This window comes from Gymnogyps californianus, chromosome 5, assembly GCF_018139145.2.
Source record: "Gymnogyps californianus isolate 813 chromosome 5, ASM1813914v2, whole genome shotgun sequence".
Classification (NCBI taxonomy): domain Eukaryota; kingdom Metazoa; phylum Chordata; class Aves; order Accipitriformes; family Cathartidae; genus Gymnogyps; species Gymnogyps californianus.
Genome location: NC_059475.1, coordinates 15,981,344 through 16,005,335, shown reverse-complemented (window position 1 = coordinate 16,005,335; position 23,992 = coordinate 15,981,344). Strand labels below are relative to the sequence as shown.

At 36.9% G+C, this 23,992-nt stretch overlaps 1 protein-coding gene across 1 annotated transcript in view; it reads right to left on the bottom strand.

The window, feature by feature from the left end:
* Positions 1-23,992, bottom strand: part of OTOG (otogelin) — a 104,873-nt gene that overhangs the window by 42,796 nt on the left and 38,085 nt on the right. Inside the window, 12 exon segments of the mRNA XM_050898197.1 lie at positions 790-957; positions 3,773-3,799; positions 4,833-4,989; positions 6,406-6,467; positions 6,470-6,521; positions 7,384-7,503; positions 8,141-8,287; positions 9,381-9,515; positions 9,772-9,910; positions 14,626-14,733; positions 19,087-19,240; positions 20,425-20,468. Of these exon segments, the coding sequence (XP_050754154.1) occupies positions 790-957; positions 3,773-3,799; positions 4,833-4,989; positions 6,406-6,467; positions 6,470-6,521; positions 7,384-7,503; positions 8,141-8,287; positions 9,381-9,515; positions 9,772-9,910; positions 14,626-14,733; positions 19,087-19,240; positions 20,425-20,468 (1,313 nt within the window).

The window sequence follows — 23,992 nt, the reverse complement described above, 5'->3', positions numbered from 1 at the left end:
ATTACTAATCAAATGCTTGTCATTTTTTCAACTGACCCATATCTCTTCTTTGATTACACAAAGACAGCCACCTTCAGGCTGTCCAAAGAGCTAATCAGGGGACTCTGGGCAGTAAAACTGTATTGAGACTGAAGTCGGCATTAAATGGTCTGTGGGCATTAAAATTGTGTATGCAGACAACTCTAGCATTTAATCAATGTCACAAAGTGCTGAATATATTGTTCTAAACTTCCTCCACCTGTCTGAAGGTGTGCAAGACTTCTTTTGTCTGCTGAATAAGCAACACATTCCTTCAGTGGAAACTTAAGTTGGGACCTGAAGGACACAAGTTTGCAGTATACACCCTTATGCAGCTCAGGCTAGTGCCAATGGGCATCTCTGTACAAGCGGGCAGACAACAAGCGATGGCAAAGCAAGTGAATTAGGGAGTACTTTTCTTGTATCATTTCTCTCCCATTCTTTCCCATGTCCCAGTTCTGCCAGAGGAAAGGTGGAGGGAGCAACATGTATCTGGAGCACTGGGCTACAACACTGGTTTGGCGCTTCTGAAGGTCGTGGGGGCGGGGCGCCCACCTGTTGTTTTTCAACTAAAAGTATCTGTTTATAAAACTACAATCATCTAATTAAAACTGACCAAATGAAAACTTTGGCAGACAACATTAAGGTGCACAATCAGCTGACAGATAAAGAAAATATTTTTTGACCCAGGTCTATTCTTAAATGTAGGCTTGTATTCAAGGGCAGAATTTGCTCTGCCTTATTTAAGCCTCTAAGTTACAGTGACTTTACCATGTGCTTTGGGTTTATAAAGTCCTGAAGTCAGCATAAAGCTCACTGCATGTCCAGGAACAACATCATCTTCTCTCACTGGGAAAACACCACCATCCACCAGTTTCACTGCCATTACAAATTCTCCATCCAAATAGCTGACCAGTTTGTATGGGCCCTTTCCCAGAGCTGTTGAGAGAGAGAAAAAAAAAAAATAAATCAGAATTACCTTTCATGTCAAGGGTCACAAATGCTTGAGCTCTGAATATTATGATACAACACATAAAGAAAAACACATCTCTCCACTGAAAATAGCTCTATGTGCCATGCACTAAACCATAATGACAACTAAAACAAAGCCAAACTCTTTAAGAAAATACCTGTCCTGAAAACTGTCCAAAATACCTAGTTTCAATTTTCAAGATTAGCTTCTCCTTTTCCTCCCTCTCATTCACTTCGGTTTCATAGTCACTTTATTAAAGTTAGCTGAATCCTCGGTTCTTTGATTTAGAAGTAAATAGTGTTCTACGGACCACCCCGGGATCCCTCTAAATTGTTTATTTGTATGGTTGAACGGATTATACACTTCTTACTATTCTTTAAATCCTATTTTATTAGTGTCCAAAGTGTGAGGCATTTTTCAGGGAATAAAAGTTTGTTGTCAACAAGTATCAAAGAACTCCTTGAACAGTGTAGATACAAATGTAACCACTGGGAAGTGAGACAGGAAGAAATCAGCATCATAAGCAAAGGAATGGTCATATTTTACCTATAAGTAAAAAAAGCCAAAAGCATGTGAAGTTATCATTTCACAAATCTTACAATGTCACACCTCCTCACTTAATTCCAATTTCACTGCAGAAAAGTATTTTGAAGTTTATTTTTAAATGTTATTTGAAACTATTCCTGTAAACTTCTCTGTTAAAACCAGGCGTTTTAGACCACACACAAGCAATTCACCTCACTACCATTTTACGCACAAGCCAGGACATGGCAAGCATACATCTAAGGTAAAAGTGTCCCAGAACTTCTCAGCTGATAGTTGCAGCTAACACCATTGACTTTTAAAATCTGTTCCAACAAGTTAAAAGTTTGGACTGCAATTTGCAGCCTGCCCTCATATTCTGGTTCTCCCTAAATTTAAAGTTTATTAAGTTTTGAAATCCTAAGGAGGCTGCACTGCAACCAGAGTTTTACATTCTAATGGCATAAATAGGTGGCCAGTAAGGACACAAGCCCATGCCTAGCTAAACATGTACAGTGATACCTGGTTACCTTCAGTGCAGGGAGTTGAAAAACATTTTAAAAATTACTTGAAACCTCTAGTGTTCTGGAAATGTTATTGTATGTTTAAGTCTCATATCTCAGGTCGGTCCAAAACTTGAGAAACCACAGCTACCAGCTGAGAATTTCCCCTTACCAAAAGACAAAAGGCTTCTGCTCCTGCTTCTAGTAGGACTGCAACTATTTCACTCTGGATTCATGATGAAGTTACATAGAGAAAACCTCTCTCTTGTCTAAGACAGTTTCTTAAACTTCTTGTCTCCAAAACTAAATAATTCTGGGGAATGCTACTATATTTGAGGTGGAGAAGAAAATCTTCAGCTTAGAGATTATTTTTTCCCCCATTGGCAGCTCTGAAACATCCTATGTTGAATACTGATGAGCTGGATTAGGAAACAGTAGGAAGATATGAAGTGAGAAGTATATGATAGCCATGTTTATTACAAGCTGGTCACATGCACAACTCTCCACTATTTCAACTAATTTCTGTCAGTGAGAATTCAGTAACAAGTAAAACTAATAACACACTTTAACAGTATATGTTATCATCTAACTTCACTACTACCATAGATGTTAGAGGCACTGCACTTTCAATCTGTTACAACTGCAGTAAGATTATCTAGTATCAGACTGTATTTCATTTATAAAACAAAACAAACCAAAAAGGAAATGTAAAACTGCAATCACCTCTTATATTCAACTGGCCTTTATTTAAATTAATTGAAAGGCTTAAATAGTGATTTAGATAAAAATCCACAGCATTGGCAATTTGACCCCACTCAAAATCTTTTCAGCAGTCAGTATATGAGAAAATGTAAATTTCTTGGCTGTATCATTTGGGCCTGGCACGTTACACAAGTCTCTAATTTAAAATCAGTCCTTCTCAGAGATCTTTCTGGGGGTGAGCTGCTGCAAAATGGAGTCTAACAGAAGACCAAAATATCATGAACCATCTGGACAGACAGGCTTCTACATGAGCTTGATAAAAAGAGTTATAGAATAAATAGCAGGAGTCCTGACCATTCCTCACATCAGGCTGGCTTGCAGGGCTTGTTTGTATGCCATGTCTAGCTATGCAGACACTCGCAATATAACTTTAAAATAGTCTGAATATGGATTCCAGCGTTAACACAGCAGCATAGCACCCAGTGTAGATTCAAGGTTTACTCCAGCACCTTGTACGAGTTTTGCAGCTCTCTCTGAGAGCCATTCTAATGCAGCAGCAATGCTTGTTGCTCAGGAACTTAAAGCTAGGTCAGATGTACCAAAATGGAGAGTTATTCCCCATTTGGGCACAAAAAGTTGAAATATCTTAATAGCTAGCTCCCTCTGGAGGCTGCGAAGGAGGTTGTTATTGGTTTAGCAGACCCACTGGGTATCAGTTTTGAACTGCAGTATGCCTTAAGCAAGTAGTGCCAGTAGTATATTGGGTTGAATAGTCTATTAATTACTTAATGATTTAATTGTTTAATCAGATCCATAAATGCAAAGAAAATGAGTTAAACACGTATTCTTGGGAAAGGCCCAGGAATAAAAAAGATTATGAAATTAAAAGCCTTGAAAAAGCAAAATAAACCAGTAAAACAGAATCTTGGCTATTTAAATAATGTATCATTTGCAAGAGTTTTCATTAACACAGTTATTTTTACACAAAGTACTAAGACTTATAGAAATAAACCAAAGATTCTATTGACATTTTATCAGCTCCTTTAGGACTTACCTTTGTTGAAATATTCACAATCATAAGCTAAAAAATAAAAAGAAAAGAAGTGCAGTTGCAAGCATTCTGCAGATAAACAGGTTTTCTATTACATTTTACAATTAAGGAGTAAGCCAAATGCTTGGCCAAGTTAGATTATATGCAAACATTTATTTAAAAAATTATTGCCAAATATTTACTTTACTGCTTTAAATAAAATACTAATTTAAACTACATTGATTTAAATAAAATACTGTTTCTAGCAGGAAATACTAAGCTTACATACCTACAGCTGTCTTTTTGTGACCTCTAGTGGTTAAGACTAAGTTTTGCTGTCTTTCCATGCTCACATTAAAGCACATGTATCATTTCTATCAAAAATTAGGAGTAACCATCTCGCTCTATGGCAAATTTCCTGTGTGACTGAGCAAGCTGCATACTCTCTCTGCAACTGCAAAGTTAGAAAAATGCTTGTTTCCTTCCATTCTTTCTATCTTGCACTTTTTAAATCACATCTTTGAGGAAATGGCTGTCTCCTGTTAGGCATTTACACTAGGTGCCATTAAAAAAGGCCTCAGATTTTTTTACTTCTAAGCACTGTTGAATAGGGATACTAACATAATGACAAAGTCCTGCTTAAAAACCTACTTGTTTTTCTTCAGAAGACCTATTTCATGCTTGCTCTGGGGGCAGCAGTAAGGCAGCTATATTTCCTAGACCCTGTTAAGAACTGAAGTCCTCCTGAAGATGGAAATTACTTGAGCTGTTAACTTTGTAACTTTGGTTTGAGGGATGCATGCCGTATCCTAATATAGACTTCCCACGACTCTTCCTTTCACATCATAGGACAAGGAATTAAAAATAGAAGAGTACCACCCACAAATATGGAAAGAAGCACATAATCCAGCTAGGCCAAAATGAACATGGAGGGCAGTGAGAGGCACCCACTCATCTTCCTACCAGTGTGGCTTAGTGATTCAATTCACGGCCCCAGGCAACTTAATGTGATTGATTTTTCAGGTCTGGGTCTCATGAATGCAGACAGCGGCAGCCACTGGCAATGCAAGTTAAGTAAACTTACGACACACTCTAGGGGACCTCCAGTCTACAGCAACTCCATGCTGGCAGCACTGATGGGCATATGCTGATACGCTTGTACAGAAACACTCACAGTCACCTCCTTGGTTACAACCACATGTATCTGTCAAGCAGTTTGAGTAAAACCAGGTGACATCAATCTGGAAATATAAATATCACTTATCAAAAATATTCATATAGACACTGGCAACAATCACCTCAATACAAAGCTATGACTCTTTCAAAATTTAATATGTAAGACTTTGAAGTATTAAAAATTTTAAATGTTTCCTGAAACACAAGAAAAATAGTTTCTTAGAACACATCATAAAATCTTGTAACACAATTAAATCAATGACCCATTAAGAACGTGCACACTAAGATGTTAATGTGAGCTTGTGTTTTGTATGGTTTTGTAATATTTAAACAATAATAAACTACAGATAAGCTTAAGAGAAACACTCTCTAAACTGATCACAGATCAATAAATCTCAGAGGGGTTAAGAAAGTTATATATACATAAAATGTAAGAAATAATAAAGTAGATGGAAAACTCTTCATGCGAGACTGGTTCATTCTCTTTGTATTATCAGACATTTTCACAGGCAAATTTGTGATTTTTTTTCCCGTAAATTATTTTGAAGTCTTAAGTGACAAAATTTCAAAGAAAACTGTCAATGCTAATTTGCTTATTGAATTGTTACAAATTTATGAGGAACTTAGTTGTTACCTATGTTATACAGTGGACGTTACATTGCTACAACTTTAACATCAGCTTCCCCTTTCTTCCAAAATAATACACAAAGCACCCTTGCAAGATTCCTGGTTGTCTTTCATATGAAATCTCCTTTCTCCCTAGGAACCATTCTGACATGCTCTTTAAGCCATGCACACAGTATCAATACCTGAACATCTTGGGATATGTCATTTTCCATCTAAGACCTAGCTCTGGAAATCAGCCCCCCCTCATTCTCCATCTGAACCTGAGCCTGTTGACTGTCAGAATATGTTCTATGGCTCATTTATTTCCTTAGGTGGTTGCCTGAGTGAGGAGATATACGCATTTTTTTCTAGGAATGAGTTCTTCACATCTGATACTGCCTAGAAGAAACAGTCAATTTATTTAAATATGCCTGAAAAATGTGCGTGCTATGTAATACATTTGAGCAAAATAAAGCAAGTGGTTATGCTTATGCAAATAGTGCTTGAGATTAAAAAAAAAAGATTACACAAATTGGGTATAATTTTGTCTGCATTAATTACAAAGGGGACTAATAGGACTACCCATATTGTGGAATGCTAAATTGGTGCCGAAGTGGCTTACTGTCTAGGTCAGCTAAGTGCAGACAGTCCTTATAACAGGTCCAGTTAAACATTCACATTTTAGAATCAGAATAGGTATGGGTTAGACTTTCTTCGTGTTCTCTTTTGCTATAGTAGTCAAAATTATGTTATGGAGGACAAGATGAAGATTTAGAGGACAAGATGAAGATTTAACGTGATGCGAGTTGAAGAGTAAAGTTTCTCTCTAGTGATATGTTCACTTTCACATCTTTCTATATGTGACCACAACTCACCACTGGATGGCAAGCTTCAAATGCTTCACTTAACAGTATTCCACATTCCTTCTTGGCAAATGCTCTCTAAGGGGATTCAAACTGCATGGATTTCGAATGTCAGAGCTGTCAACACACTTAACGAGAAAGCAAAATCAAGGTGAGAAACTTGTTTCATAACCACTTTGTGTTTGAACTTGCAAAGCATAGCTTTGTTTTGTTTTTTTAAAAAAGAGATGCAAAACACAAAACAAAAGCATCATTTATGAAACTAAAGCCAGACTAAGATATGGAATTAAGAGAGGAAGATAATCTGCAGAAAAGGAAAGGTACACAATCTGAAGGAATATTTCACTTGTTTGAAAGCAGCAGAAAACCACATACGTACATATAGGTCTAAACAGAGCTGCTATGCAGTCCCAATCTGCAGTCCTTACACCTGAATAGTGTAGCTTACATAAATAACAAAGTTCACTCGGACGACATACATCAGAAGTGTCAGAAATCAGATCTTTTTACTCTAACTACTAGGAAGGAACATTTCTATGAACACCACATGACAATAAAAAAGTTCAGTTTTTAACTTTACAGCGTATAGAAAGAATATTTTTTCTTTCCATTGCTATGGTTTCACAGTTAAGTATTTCCCAGCTATGAAAGATCAGCTAAACCAACAACACAGTCTAAAGTGAACCCACAATTCTTCCATTATGTAAAAAAAAAATGACTACGTTACTGTTCAAACAATGTCTTCAAAAACACTTGTAGATTCAGAATATTGTAAAGCATTTTTCTCTACACTATAGCGCTGTGTAGAAAAAAGGTGATTATTTTCTTCTCCTTAACGGATTATGATATCTGTAAAAACCATTGATATTGCCATTTGCATTGCCGCCTGATTGATACTTCCAGGAACGAATTTCTGATTTCATTCTAGATAAATTATATGACGTAACAGCAAAAAAATCTACTAGCAAACACATTCTTTTTACTATGTACCTCTACAACTGTCCAGCTGTTTCCAAACTCTTGTGAGTTTGTTAATTCAAAATTATCTGGAGTCCTCAATTCATTTACTGTCTTCAAATCAAAATTTCCACATAATCCAGTCAATTTACCCTGGGGGGGGGCGGAGAGAGAGAGAGACAAAAAACATATTTCCACATAATACAAAACACTACCAGACACGACCGTTTTCAAAACTTGTTTAAGTTCCTGTCTTCAGTTGCTTAATTATAAATTTGTCAGGATTTGATCCTTTTCAGCTAAATTTCAGCCAAAACAGTTCAGCTCTTTGTGATAAAGCAGCTACGGAAAGTATTTTACTTTGACAACATCAATATTATTCCCTTTCAACTAAGTATCTCCAAGCCTTTGAGAAAGGAGATCATCTTTTGTTCAGAGAAGTGACCTGTTTGCTAGCTATGTGTGTTTGCTATCTTTTTTATGCTTCAGCAAAATAACACCTGCTCCAGTCATATAAGGAATGAGTACTGAAGGAGAATGTTGCCTCAAAGATATTTGTTTCTGTTGTTACAGAATTTAGACAGTAAATAGTGACTAGGAAAAAAAAAGTAAATGAGAATTAATATTTTAATTGACAAAGTAGTTGAATGCTTCACTCCTTGACTCTGCCACTGAGTTCCTACATGATTTCTGACACATTGTCTATTCTCTGAATAATGGTAACATGTCTTAATAAAACTTACATAAATACCTCAAAGAAATGGCAATAAGAGTGTTGACTTCCACTTACCTGCCACTGATGTCCCATCTGTACATGAACTGTTGTTCTCTGATCCCAAAGAATGGTGATATGCTCATCAGGATAATGAACAACAGTGAAAAATCCAGCTTTCCATAACTGTATTTTTTGTAGTTCATCTACGTAACTAGATAAGCTCTGTTCAAAATAAAACAAGGGAGCTTATAATGTAGTAATGTCTTCACAAAATGTTCACTTGACAGGAAATGAAACACCTAAATAAAACGAATGACACGGTTCTCAGACAGAAGTCCAAAAACTGACAAAAAGCCACACAGGGATAAATGCTTAAACAAAAGCAGTCTGGATTTTGATTGTGAACTGTGTTGTATTTTTATGATTTTCCTATTTTAAAAGTTGATTTTATATCAAATTTACAGGATGGGAAACAGCAACTGGAATGAAGATTAAAATGTTAATGGTTCATCTGGGAGGTAAAAAAATTAGTCTTAAGGTTCCTGGTCACGATTTTCACTTAGTTATACATCATTGCATTCAGAAGGTCTTAGCCACGTGCTTTTTTTTAATATGGATAGGTATAGAGATGCACAGAGCATCTTCTTGAAATAAGGAATTGTCTAAGTATGTCCAGAGATTGCCATCTTATTTACATAAAGCGTTCTTCTCTCCATCCAATAACAATCAGATTCCAAATTATTTGTAGCATGGACTAAGATGTCTGGTTTAATCATACAATACCTCACACAAAGAGACACAACTTCCTTTGTATGGTCAGTCTATAAACTGTGAATAAGACTATTTATACTAAAATCACTAAAAATACTAAGTATTTACAGCAATAGAGTTTGCAGTTTGGCCAAAACAAAAATGAAATTCAGGCTGTGGAGGTTATACCAGGGACTGCAATTTATTTTTTACAACTGTATAGGAATATTCCTCCTACACATTCCAGACCGGACTAAACTCTTAGTTCTAGTGGAATTAATAGCAAAACTCCCACTGACTTCAAAATATCTGGATTTTTCTTAAGACACTAAACAGGAATTAAGTCTAAACAAAAGAATTATGATCATCTCATCTAACATTTTTGTGAAACATAGACAAGATTTTGTTTAAGGTTTCCATTGAACAATCCAGATGTGATCAGCATTCATGGTGAAGATATTTATGCCTCTGCTACTTAAGTGGTACAGTAAGTTTTTGCTAACGAAAGAACACCCAGAGAAGTACATATGCCACCTTTTGACCAGTGTGAAAGACTGAAACTTACTGGATTTCCAGTTTCATCATCAAATACTAAAAAAGATTTTCCAACGTTAATGAAAATGTTTTTTCTGCAAATGATTCCAGTATTAAAGCAGTTAATATTCTCTATAATAACAGAAAAACTGGTTGAAGAAGTACCCTGAAGAAAAAAAAAAAAGAAATGGACACTTTAAAATATACTAATATAAATATGTGTATTGTTACATAGTTCAATTAGCAGAAAACTCAGTGTATAATTATACGTTATGTATGATTCAAAGTCTAAGCAACATCAAAGCTTAAAAAACAGTATGTAGGACTCAATAAAATGTACAGATTGGAAATAAGTAGAAGGGTAGATTTTAACAGGTAGCTTTTAAATCCAGTTTTACAGCGGCTTTACAAAAAAGTCTCACCTTAACTAGGTAAACCTTACAAGTTCCAACAAAGTCAAATGTTAGTCCATCAAATGTTCTGTAATGCCGATCCCCATACGCAGTACACATTGATGGGCAAGGATGGAAGGTGCATTGAAATGATCCATGCTGGCAAATGCTGAAAAATGTATGACCAATAATGGTAATATCAACTGTAACCACGGACAAATGATTACAGCTATTGCACTGAGAAGCAAAAAACCAAAAGCCACGCAAGTATGACAATTATGGACTGAAGCATTTTGAAATGTTAACTAGAAGCAGTGTATATAAATTGATTCTCTGGGGAGGGGAAAAAAAAAAAGTACATATTAAACTCATACAGCCTGTGTTTCTTCCTGTTAGAATTTATAGGTTCCAGAGTATATAGACACCGAAAGGGCGTTTCTTTTGTTGAAACAAGAAAATAAAAATGCCACCGGAAGTAATACATTTTATTATCTAGTAACTCACATCAATAATGTGCCACAAGGATAAAGCTTTCGTTTTCAGCTTCTCACAGAACATTTGTTTCTATACGAGCTGAATCTTAGAGTCAACAAGCAATGTGTCCTATTACTACAGTCTTTATTCACTCTGTGAAATTATCATTCAAGCAGAGAAGTGCAAAGGAAAAATTTCAGTAGCACTATTTTGGTGCTTAAGTTCCTTAAAAGAACTGTGGTTTGGGTCATTGGGCTTTTTTTTTTTTTCCCCCCAGATGCCTAGGTAATATCATCCCCAAACCCTAGCCTAACAGTTTAGGGGCTTCTCGAATAGTTCAAGTTCTCTCTATGGCCACCTTAAGCATCAAAATGCTTTCATCACACATACACTAAGTGACTGTTCAGACCTTTCCAAATTACCTTTGCTTTGTAACTGCCTAGCAGTGAGGCTTTGTAGCACTGGATACTATGTCGCTTTCTGCATCACCCTGTTGCAATCTAAACGTTTTCAGAAATTACATAAGATTTATAAATAATGGATAGAATTTCATTTCCTATATCCACAAGTCATTTTTAAAATGTTATTTTTTATGTTTCTAAATTACCTGGACACTTAAAAAACTTCCCTCAATAAAGACAGCAGAGCTAGTGCCCTGGTATAGCTTTACTACAGGTATATTTTATAAATATAGGTTAAACTAAATACAGCACGTGATACAATTTCAGTACATACTTAAGGTTATTTTAAAAAAATATTGAATTTTGAATTTCCTGATTAAATGAATGCTTCACATTTTACAACTAAAGTATTAATCTGACATGGAAATATTTGCTAAATCACTGTCCTGGTTTCAGCTGGGATAGAGTTAATTTTCTTCTTAGTAGCTGGTACAATGCTGTGTTTTGGATTTAGTGTGAGAATACTGTTGATAACACGCTGATGTTTTAGTTGTTGCTAAGTAGCGCTTATCCTAAGTTAAGGACTTTTCAGTTTCCCATGCTCTGCCAGCAAGCAGGTGTGCAAGAAGCTGGGAGGGAGCATAGCCAGGGCAGCTGACCCAAACTAGCCAAAGGGATATTCCATACCGTAGAACATCATGCTCAGTATATAAATGGGAGGGGAGTTGGCTGGGAGGGGCGGATCGCTACTCAGGCATCGGTCAGTGGGTGGTGAGCAATTGCGCTGTGCATCACTGGGTTTTGGGGGTTTTTTCTTCTCCCCCCCCCCCTTCTTTTTTGTTATATTCCTTTTCATCACAACTATTATTATTATATTTCATTATTATTATTGTTAGTATTATATTTTACTTTAGTTACTAAACTGTTCTTATCTCAGCCCATGAGTTTTACCTTCTTTCCCGATTCTCCTCCCCATCCCACTGGGAGGAGGGGGGGGAGTGAGGGAGCGGCTGCGTGGTGCTTAGTTGCTGGCTGAGGTTAAACCACAACAATCACTACCTGTCTGGCATCTCATATACTGAAGCACCAAGCAGTATGAAGTTTTTTGTCAGTATAACTTTTCCTTTTCTGTTCATATTGCTATCATATACAGCAGGGTCAGAACACCACTGTTTTCAAAAGAGCAGCAATTATCTAGAAAATCTAGGCAGCTCCAATTACTAGTAGCATCATGTTTCCTTCTGTTCCCTTACCACGTAACTTGCACCAACCTGGAGTAATTTTCCAGATTTTCCAAGACTCCACTTATCCCATCATTGATTTGGCCCACTGCTTGTGTTTTGTGTAACTACATATATAAATACACTAAGCACATGGCTAAAATAAGTTAAAAGTACGACATGTGAAAAGTGTTTGCTGTACCAAAGCACAAGTAGATGGCAGTAGGACTTGCCCAGTTAACTCTAGTCACCTCAAAGCGGTACATAAGGCAGGAACCTAATCAAGCTGATGGAGAGAGAGGCAAATAGAAGAAATTATATTTGGACTGAAAGAATAAGTGCTGCTTCTCATGCTGTCTGTGAGACATTAGGTTTTAGTTTTACTCTTGGCCTATTCAAATCCTCCTCCACATCCTGATCTGTTAAGGGCTTGTGCAGAAACATTTCTTAGCAAGTAAAGAGTAGGGAGCTCCTTTGCATACTTTCTTTTTCAGGAGTCTTAACACATTTACAGGCAGAAGGAAGGGCTTAAGTAGTACACAATGTCTTCAAAGTCCTCTGCACCAGTCTTGTTTCATACTAAGTAAACTAATATTTAGTTATCAGAATCTACAGAGTCCTAGTTGGAAAAGCAGACAACTAGCGTCTTCCAAACTTTGACTAGCTTTTTAAAAAAAGTATTTCCAAGAAGTGTTTGTTTAAGAACACAGAAGGCCCAGTTCAGCAGACCACAGAAACTAACCAGCATTTGCTCAACAGTCTCAACGTATGACAGCAAACCAGCATAGCTAACTGCACGACTCATCTTACCTTGCACAACTCAGCACCAAAATGGTGCTTTGATTCAGTTAGTGTAATAACCTTTTGTGTTTAATCTCACCAGCACATGATAACAGTTTCAGACCATTGCACTTAAAACCAAACTTGGGAGACCTACAACTGCAGTTCAGCCAGACCCCAGAGCTTGGGTTGAAAGTTCCTGGCACTCTACTGGTAGTTTTGTCAATTTAAGAAATAATTTTATTTGCCATTTTACTGTTCAATAGGCAAATCAGATTAATAATTATGTTGCTAATACTACATCAGATAGAGTAAGATGATATTTAAAATCAATGCACGCTATTTCTGTGCGCCAAGTAAGACTAAAGTTGTTATAACTGCTATGAGTGCCTAAGTGGGTTTCTTTGGACAGTATTCTCATGCTTTGCATAAGCAAAAATGCACATTTCCCTTGACATATCAAATACACCCCTGCATACACACACAGCAGTCTCAAAGACTTTATACACTTTGTATCAAGCAGAGCTTGTTGCAGACTTCCCATCTTTCAGCGGACAACTGATTGGCAAAAAGCCATTACCACTTCATCTGTCTTTGCTTCTGGATGTGGAAGACTAGAAAAGCCATGACAACCTTAAGGATTTGTACATGAATTAATGGGCCTGGCCTCAGAAAAAAAAAAGAGAGAAGGCTAAATATCCAGTATCTTTCTGCCTGCACTGCTGCTGCCTTTGGTGAAGTCTCATACAGATTAAATGGGATATAGTAGTTCTTTCTGATGCAAGCAATCCCACACCAGGTCCAATTGGAGAGGCCTTTGGAAATAAGGGGGTGAATAACCCGGGTCGCTTTACCTGCCTGCCCAGTGGAGATGGCTTGTAAGTCGCTTCACCAGTCGACCAAAGGGCTACAAATATCTTCTAGAGCAGATACTGAGGACCTGACGAGAGGCAGAGGTAGGCAGTCAGCACAAGGCTGGAGGGGGCAACGACATCCAGACAAGGCAGTGATTAGTGCTGACTGGACAAGCCTTCACCATACTAGGCTATACTGAGCTGTGCAGGCCAGGAGCAGTAGTTTACCAGGTGACACCAGTTAAATGTTCCTGGTAAACTAAAAGAAGGGGACAAAAGGAAGGAACTGCTCTGCTGAGAAGCTGGAGGCTACACCACTACCATAGTATCTTGATGCTTGACAGTACAGCTGATTTTTCTGAGGCTCTGGTAAGACAAATAGTACTGCTTAGTGCCAGCTCGCAACATTCAACAGTAGTCAGAGAAGAAAACAGGTGGGGACCATCATGAAACCAGTTTGTTTCAGGATCATGCAGATGTGGTACATTTTCACATCTTAGCTCTTGTGAAGTTTATTGAAATATTAGTGTACCATGTTCTACTGAGAGTGCTCAAGGAAACTTCGCAGAGTAACGTAGCTATAGGGTATGTGCTGCATTTACAACACTGGATACTAAAAGGAATAGGTTTCTGCATGTATTTGAGTGATTCTATCAACCCTTGTCTATTGGAACACTTGCTTTAAAAGTCGATTGATTCATCAGTTATCCACACACGCAACATTAGCAACCAATTTATCTGTTACTATGCTCAGTACATGATGTTGCTCTGTGCTCTCCTTAATTTATCATTGTAGTGGGTGTATACTTATGGTCACAGGGTTATGTTTTGGATCCCTAGACTGCTCAGATTCAATGCTAAATGTGAAAACGAATAAGTAAAAAGCTTTAACAAATGTCACTCAGGTGTAATATTTGAAGGATTTTACCTGCACTTTAGGAACACCGGCCAAGGAATATTAATTTAGATTACCTTGATAATAAAAAAAAAAAAAATTTTCTAAATCAAGCTTTTTAAAAAAAAAAACCAAAAACCAAAACAAAAATGATTTACCAGAATCTGGTATGAAATTTATGATTAGAAACATGAAGGAATAATCAAATCCATAAATAAACAACTAAAATGAAATAATCATCTAAATAGATCTCTGCTTACCATGTATGACAGGAAGAAATTACTTTGTCACCTGGAAAGTATTCCTTTCCTTTCCATGAACATGGACATTCATCTGCATCCAAGCACACATCCCCATGTTTAACAAGACTATCAAAAAAAGAACAAAAAAATATACATTCAGCAGAAGTACACCTGGCATCCAGATAAAAAAATATTTTCCTAAACTTTTAAATTATTATTATTATTATTGAAAGACAATATTTAAAATCTTCTGAAATTGAAAAGGCACAATTTTATTAATAATTATATATGAGTAATTTGGTAATTTCCTTTCACAGGTACCTCAATATTTTATCTTTGGTAAGTGCTAGCACTTTGGGCACTAGCCCTTCAACCAGTAGCCTTGTGAAGACTTATTCGTTAACACACAAATTTTAAGGTCAGGGAAACTAAGATTTTCCAGACCTCCTCTAAATTTCACCAGATTTCTTGTAACTCAGCCAATTAACTTATATTTAAGTAAAGCCAAGAGATCTTCCAAGAGACGTAGGAGCCATCATGCCCCTTTGCTCTAGTGGTAGGTGCTCTTACTGTCAAAAATCAGTGGCTTATTTATTCTAAGAATTTTTAAATGATGATTTCTTCTTGTTCTTTTCTTTACCTGATTTAAAAAGCTTTCATTTGCTGCATAGTTTTCCTATAGCTGTAGTTACACCTCTTGCTCTGTGAATAATTTAATCAATATCAAAAGAGCTATCCTGGTTGCATTGAAGTAACTGAGTACGTATTTCTGTATGACTGGCACATTCATGCAAGCAACCACAAATATACTTAACTTTATTGGCAGAAATATCCTCACAACCTTCAAAAGGAGATTTTCATGATAACACAATTAACCATATGCATAGCTATTTACAGTTCAAGACTAACACTATAATCATAACTCCTAGAGTAACAGATAAAATGAAAATTCAAAAAATTGTGAAAAATATTCCATTAACAGAGAAAGAATAGAGGAATTCTTGCCTGGCAAGACTAAATAAAGCAACTAGTCTAAATTTTAAAGTAAATATTTGTGGCTTTTAATAATATCCAGAAAAAGTAAAATATGAGAGTTAGATAAAGACAGATCTCAAACAGATTCTACAAATAAATCTCAGGAAATATACCAGAAATATTGAATGATTTTATTTAAAAAGCTATCCTTTCACTGAGCCCAAGAAAGTTGTATTTCTTACAAAGACTGATTCATTTTTAAAAAATATTGTAATGCTATTGGATAGGCAAACAGATATCAGTATAAGACCTAAAGGTCCAATAACAGAAGAACACCTTCAATGACAAATCAATCTGCCAAATGAAAACCATGAAACGTAAATCTTGATCAGCTACAGCAGTGTCTTTCACTCTAACTGCTGTAGCTGCAACTTGTTTTGTGTTCTGTATCTGTTCCTATACAGGATCCTGTTCGATACAACATAAGAAGCTGGAGCAACTAACATGCTAGTTACATAGTAAAAAGATTTCTTACAGGCACCATACAATCTACAATTATCCTTGCTTCTAAATGCTAAGTTTTGAAATGTATTGGTATTAGGAAATAAACAGTCTCTTAAAATGGTGCCGTTCAGCTGATAATCTTTCTTCTTTTTCAAGGTACGTTTGTTTAGAATTCCAGTACCTCTCTGTAGTAATACAAATTTTATACAGGTTTTCCTGTGTTCCTAACAGTTTTCTGAAGAAAACAGATTTGAAGATTTTGCGTTTCTGACATTTAGCACCGTAATTTGGGCAAGACACTGCACCATGGACAAGAGATTGTAGGTGTGAGGCACATCCGTGACAAACAGGGTGATGACACTGTTTTGTTTCCCTGGTATCCAAAAGGAGAGGTTTCATCATTGCATTTATCATGGAACGTTTTATTTACTCATATTAATGAACTGGTAATTTGTGTACCATGACTTAGACTCTTCTTCAGGGTGTTATTTATCAAATGGAAATTTACAACTCTGTAGTTCTTAATGGGAATGTGCAGACATCATAAAACCCCCTCCCCCATTAAACTGAAAAACTGTAATTTTCCCCCAGGGTATGTGAAGTGTTCCTTGTAATCCATACTTATTTCAAGTATTGTGTCACTTGAAGATAATCAACTGTGTGAGTGAAATTCCCACAGGTTTGCAGCTGCTCAGAACTGAACAGGGCACATTCAGACACAAAGAGCATCACACTGACAAGGTAACACTAAATGCAGTTTTTTCTTCATGTTATTATCCTGGCTAAAACAAGTGATAACAGCTTTCTCTTTTGTAAAGCCAAGCAAACGGATAGATTTCGATGATCTAAGAATTCACCACAAATACCCTACAGAGAGGCCTTGCACAACTCCCCTTTGAAGTATCAGACATTTTTCTTGATGCCTATGCTTACTCTCCAGCCTACAATGAACTGCAAAGATACAATGACAGCTATCACACTTAACCATGCTGAACATTCGGTTTCATTACTATCTCATTATCGTCTATAGCTTTGTTCATTCACATACGCACAAATACGTAAATAGTCTTGGTAAAGGCATCATTAGAAGCAATGTGTCTCCTGTGAGCCAACAAACACTGCTTTGCTTCTGCAAAGCCCACAAATCTGGACCAGAATGCTAAAAAATAACTCTCAGCCTCCATCAGAGTAGTTTTCAACAGGTTATGTATTCCCCTCCCCTGGACAACAGCCTACCATCAACTGATTTATGCAGCCATGACACTTTTGCCCCAACACACCTGCTCTCTGTGGGTTTCACAAATCTTCCTACAAAGGTCTGTAGTAGAGTTTAAGGGAGGTAAAAAGAATGAAATAACCAGCAGATAACATTTCTAACACCAGAATTCCACCACCACCCATGACTTCCCTAACCGGAAAACAGGATAAACAAATTTTTAAAAAGCAGCAAATGTTGATAACATTACTGTAGCACCTAATGGCTTCATTGTAGTTCACTCGCTGTCTAGACAGGGAGAGTTACTATATTCCTGCTGAGCGTTTCCTTACTTGTTCGGCGAGCTTTTTACAGTCCACCTCTTCTCCTCCCCCCATAGTTTATTATAAAGAAATATTAAGTAATTTTGCAGAACGCTTGAAGGGTTTTTAGTATCCTTGTTGTATCCTTCTGTGTAACAACTGATTTTGATGCTTCAACTGAGATACAGTCAACAGTTCTGGAATTTAACCAATGAAAATGTTTTTTAGTATTGGAAGGCTCAGTGCCAAGTTTTGGTGATCTCAAAGCTCTGATAATATGTTTATATAGTTACAAGAGGCAGAGTTTTATAATTTCCTAGAGACAAAAATACAAAATTAAGAAGTTCCGTATTTACTGTAACTTCGGCAAACTTAAGTTGGTTAAATTCCAGAACTACACCAGGAAGCAGGAGAAAAGTTCACAATCTCAGTGGTCATGCACAGCAAAATAGATCATACACACTTTTTATTCTCTGCTGAGTTGACTGCCATACAGTGCTGAAGGTAGACATTGGCTTTAAAGGGTATCAAGCCAGGTCCAACAGGATGAGTTTTTGCAATTCTGAAAATGTCTGCCTCCAGTTAATTTCAAAATTTATCTTAGCACTGCAGTGTTTCACCATGGTACCATACTGTGAGTTGGACTGATTACAGGTTCCATTTCATGTGAGCAGTTTGACATTTCATGCTTCTGAATGTTAAGGTAAAAAACAGAAGTCTGAGTAGCAAGCTTTTACCATGACACATAAAAATCTACACATAAATGAGTGAGTCCACTGACTTCAACTGAGCTATTTCAACCCAGTTTGACTGAGGATCTGGCTTTTACACTTTGTTTTGAGGAGGCCCTCAAGGCATAAACAGTAATTTTAGAGTGACAATACTCAAAAACCTCAACCTATGTGCTTAAGAGACTAAATCCCATCAAAACCAACATAAAACATATAATTCCTATTTTTATATTCAAAAATCTCTCAGCAATACAGTGCTTGAGTCCAAAACACGACAACAGCTCATCTGCACATTTTCAGCATAAACGCCTGAGACTTAAAATATCCTTTTGAGGGAGAGAATACTGAAAATAATGCCTAGGAATGAAGAAACAAGCCCCTCTCAGTGAAATGTTCAAATAAGAGGTTAGATATCTGAAAAAAATTATCTAGGTAAACACGATTGTGCTGTAGGTACAGGGATTGGATCAAATCATTTCAATGCCCTTTCTATATTCCTGTTATTTTGTTTTTATTATTGTGAGGTATTAGACCTTTGGCTCCACCTGTCTCTTGGTTTACCATTTCTTATGCCTTCAGTGGCCCATATTGTCATGTAGTAAGCCCTCACAAGTTGGATGCTCACCCCCTGACACCTTAAATTCTCCAAGAAGAAATGTGGTATGTCCTCAGCAGAATTAACTACTCAATCACTGCTGAAGGTAGTCATCTATGTTTGTGCACCGAAAGATGCAAATCTGTCTGTACTCACCCTGGTGGGCAGACACAACCTGAAACACAAGGAAGGTGTGATGAGAAAGTGAGGTTTAGCAGCTGATTCTCACAAGTTCTCTCTCTGCTGAGCTCAGGATCAACTTGTGGATTACTGCAGTTAATATAAATCTGTCCAACTGGGCAGCTGTGTGCTGGGGGAAAAAAATTGACAAACACATTAGTCTTCACACCTGAAATTTTGTATTCCATAAAGCTGTGCAACAGATTTAGATTGAGAATATGTAACACAAAAGTGTAACATCTAGTAACATTCAATTGCCTGTCTCTCCTGAGCATAGTTAGCTTCATAGAACCCCTATAAATCTCATACAAAATACTGAAATTATTATATTCATTTAGTAAGGGACATGACTTTCTGAACAGTTAGTCAGGAATCAGCCCTCCAAAACAGAAATGCAAAGTACTACCAACAGAGAAACAAAAATCAACATAAAGCAAAACATTTCAAGAAAAGGTCTGAAAGCTGGATGTGACTTTCCATGCTGGAGCTGCTGACTACGAACAGAACAGATTCTATCGCACAATTGCTTTTGGGTTGCACTGAGCATACTGTGTACATGCAACAGAAATGCCCGAAGTGGTGGCAGTGTTTTAAAGCATTTTTGGTTGGTTGCTGGGTTTTTGTTTATCTATTTATTAGGGAGAGAGGTTCTGGATAATTGTCGAATCAGTACAACCACCACCTTCAAGTGCATGGGGAACAGATTTCCGCTAAAGGCCAAGGAGTTGGCAATTCTAGAACTGAAACCTCAAATAAAAGTCTTTCTCACCAAAGTAAAAGGAGCATCACAACAGAGTATGGACTGTAATACTTAATGACATATAAAATATACTGTAATGGAAAAAGCACTTGTTGCACTCTTTTTCTTAAGCATAACAAAAGAATTATTACTTTTTCATATTTCAGTTACACAGGGTTTGTGGAGGGAAAGAAAAAATATCTGTGAAAAATTACTGCCAGTGTTCAGTTCCTACAACCATGTTTTATGGGGCAAAGCTAACCTTTGTTCTACTGAAATTCTGCTGTTTGTCAAGCTTGTTTACATTAGCAATCTAAAAAAAATTAGTATTTTAAAGCACTAGGAAAAAAAGTTGCTCAGATTTAACGGCATTTTGAACAGTTACGCTGCTGCTTTGCACCAGCCTTGCTTTCAATCACACAAATATATAATTCCTAAATTACGGATCCCCTCCTGCAAGTTATTCATTTGTACATATTGCACAATCTTCTACTACAGATAAGGGGTTCCACGGAGACTGGAGGATACATATTCAATGGAATTGAAGTATCTTTTCCCTCTCTCTCTTCACTCACCTATTATGTTGTTATCACAATTCATTACTCCATCCCTGCAATGGCTGCAATAAAAATACATCAAGATGTAATGAAAGCCAGGAAGATCTGAAATATTAATGTTTTCTGTTTAATAATGAAGCATACAGTATGAATCAACAGAAAATAACTGTATAAATATGTTCGCATTGAACATTAGAACTGTGGATAAAGTGTACATTGCCGTAACACCTAAAGAATATTAGTTACACTTCAAATTTTTGCTTTCTGCATAATGTTACTATGAGTTAAAATGCCTGGGCTGACAAAAATACATACAGAAATACACCACTATACTGCACTATCAGTGCAGCAAGAATAAACCAAGCCCTGTAAATAACAGAATCATCATTATCTAAAACAAAAATGCAATGAGCAATAGCAGCAAAATAAAACAAAACCCTAAACACACACACACATATATATATATATGTTACAGCAAGCTCTGGGTATGTACTCTTGTATGAACATTCTTAACACTATTTAAATGCTCCATTTTCCTCACCATCAGCTTAGAACTCTGCTGAAAAGCAAGCTATTAGTTTACGTGAAAATCTTGATGATATTAACAGTTCTTAAGTTATCCCACAGTTCAAGGTAAAACCCCAGTGTTGAATATAATATAATCACAAGCTATTGTGACTGCAATCATTTTTTGTACTGAACTGGAATGACTTTTCCCCAAGCAAAACACAGTAACAGTAGATTGATAACTTTGTCTTTTCTCAACCACTCCCAACATGGATCATGCATGAACGAACTATCCATCTAAAAAAATCTCACAATATCATGAATTTCTATCTCATTTATAACAAAATGAATGCTTCCATTATTTTGGTGTTCTTGGCTCACAGGAGGAAACAGTGATGCAGTTGCTAATTTTTATCCTCACGCTGTCTCAAACTAATTTTGCTTTAGCAATATGATAGGAATCTGGAATAGCAACCTACTGTGACTATTATCAGAACCAACTGGAACTACAGTTCATAATCAGAACCTAAAAAAAATTCAAACAACTATGCTAATCAAGATTCAAAATAAAAATTTAAAGTTAGTGTATCATAAAGCTTGTACTATGTATACCCATTCACATATGCAAAATATTACAGACAGAAACAGACACAACATGTTTCCCCTACACAACACAGTTCAGCAAAGAAACAAGCAAACTGTATAAAACTCAACGCTAACAAGATACTGTGTGCAGGGAAGCACTGAGCAACATAACACTGTCTGCCCCTAATTCCAGCCAAAATAGTCTAGTACTTTTATAAAAGATCTGATAGCAACTCATTGTCAGGGAAAAAATGTAGCAGTACTGGCTTCATGTCAGGTTCTGTGCTTCACTTAGAGAACCTGAGCCCATGAATTCCAGCACTATTCTCCCATTCTTTTGCAATGGCTAAGACATCCCCAGTACACCGTCGTGGTTTAACCCCAGTCAGCAACTAAGCACCACGCAGCCACTTCCCCCTCCCCCCTCCCAGTGGGGTGAGGAGGAGGAAAAAAGTAAAACTCATGGGTTGAGATAAGAACAGTTTAATAACTACAGTAAAATAAAACACAATACCAACTAATAATAACAAAAATATAATAATAATTGTAATGAAAAGGAATATAACAAAAAAAAGAAATAACACCCAAGAAAAAGACAAGTGATGCACAATGCAATTGCTCACCACACGCTGACCGATGCCAGAGCAGCGATCCACCCATCCCGGCCAACTCCCCCGTTTATATACCGGGCATGACATTCCATGGTATGGAATACCCCTTTGGCTAGTTCAGGTCAGCTGTCCTGGCTATGCTCCCTCCCAGCTTCTTGCACACCTGCTTGCTGGCAGAGCATGGGAAACTGAAAAGTCCTTAACTTAGGATAAGCACTACTTAGCAACAACTAAAACATCAGCGTGTTATCAACATCATTCTCACACTAAATCCAAAACACAGCACTGTACCAGCTACTAAGAAGAAAATTAACTCTATTCCAGCTGAAACCAGGACATCCTGCTAGTCAGCAGATTCAGAATCAAATTCTGTATGTGCTACAGCCATTCTGCTGTCATGTTTGGAGTTGTGTATGTATCCCAAGCACTGCAGGAAAAATGTCCTAGGACTTCACAGTATAACTCAGCCAACAGGCAAAGCAGTACCAAAGGGAACTGATAGGGAGGCAACTCAAATGCTGACATAACATCAGTAACACAATGAAAATATTTTAAAGAACTGGTTGAAAACAACAGAACAGAAAGGCTATTCCATAGACAAACGTGAGAAGAAATTCCAGTTTGAAAGAGGAAGTTCCAAAGAGGAAGCACTTGAGAAGAAAAAGGACAGAGAGCACAAAGATCATAATTGCTTCTAATCAAAAAAGCGACAGATAAAAACCAATACATTGTGTGCATTTTTTCCAGTTCATCCTCACATATAGTCCTATATGATTCCTAATGTGTTCTAATGTATTACTTAGCACAAGGTAATTCAGAGGAGCTGACAGTCTGTACCTCCATGTCTGAAAACCTTTCCTGTCAACAGATTGGTATACAGCCTTGTTAAAATGCAGCAAGCAAAACTCATGACTCAATAGGAGATACAGATCTCTTCTCTTAAAGACTAGTAGTTGTAAACCAGTAGATATATTTTAATTAACACATTCACATGAAAAATAATCTGCCAGATCCCAACTAGCTCCACTGAAATCAACAGAAAGATGATTTTCACCTGTAGTCATTTCTAAAAAAATAGTCATTTGTGGATCATCATATGATCAGTGTGCATTCAGCCAAATATCTACCATAGTGCTTCACATAATTAGCTAAACTAGACCCTTGAGGAGGAGGATGAAAGGAACAAATCAAAGAATCTACCAGGAGAAGCCCCTTCCCATGACTGCCAGCGCTGTCTGGCACATGTTCTGTGAACTAAAATATCTGGGAAGGCAGGCAACAGTGCACCCAAACTTTGCACAGCCCCATATGCAGAATGGGTTGCCTGGTACTCTCGAGGGAATCTGCCCTAAGGTACAGATAAGCTACCTTGACGATTAAGATATAGACTTATAATGATCAGTATTTATGGACACTAGGCTGCCGACAAGAGTGAGAATGAGTGTGTGCTTTTACTAAGTGTCCCCATTGCAATAGGTGTCTGACAATACTAATCTCTTATATGGCCTTTACAACAAACCAAAGTATTACACTGATCTATCACAGACATGATTTGGTCTGTTCTGCTTTTAAGTGCGTGCTGTGCTTCTAATTAACTGATACAGGCAGTGAGAGCTCAAACATTACTTCAAGAAAAAGAATTCTGAAAGTTTTTACAGAACTTGTTGTCCACGTTATTTAACCTTTTCCAGACAAAACTGTTGAAAAAAACTATTCTGGCTGCTGCCAGATGCTTCCAACAAGTTTTCTTCTTTAATATCATGACTAAGAGCAAGAGAACAAGAACAAATGCTAAATGTAAGGAACAATAGCAGAGATGCGTATTTACCTTTGGCTGCAGTTGACAACTAATTGTGTTGTTTCTTAGTTGATAAAGCCACATT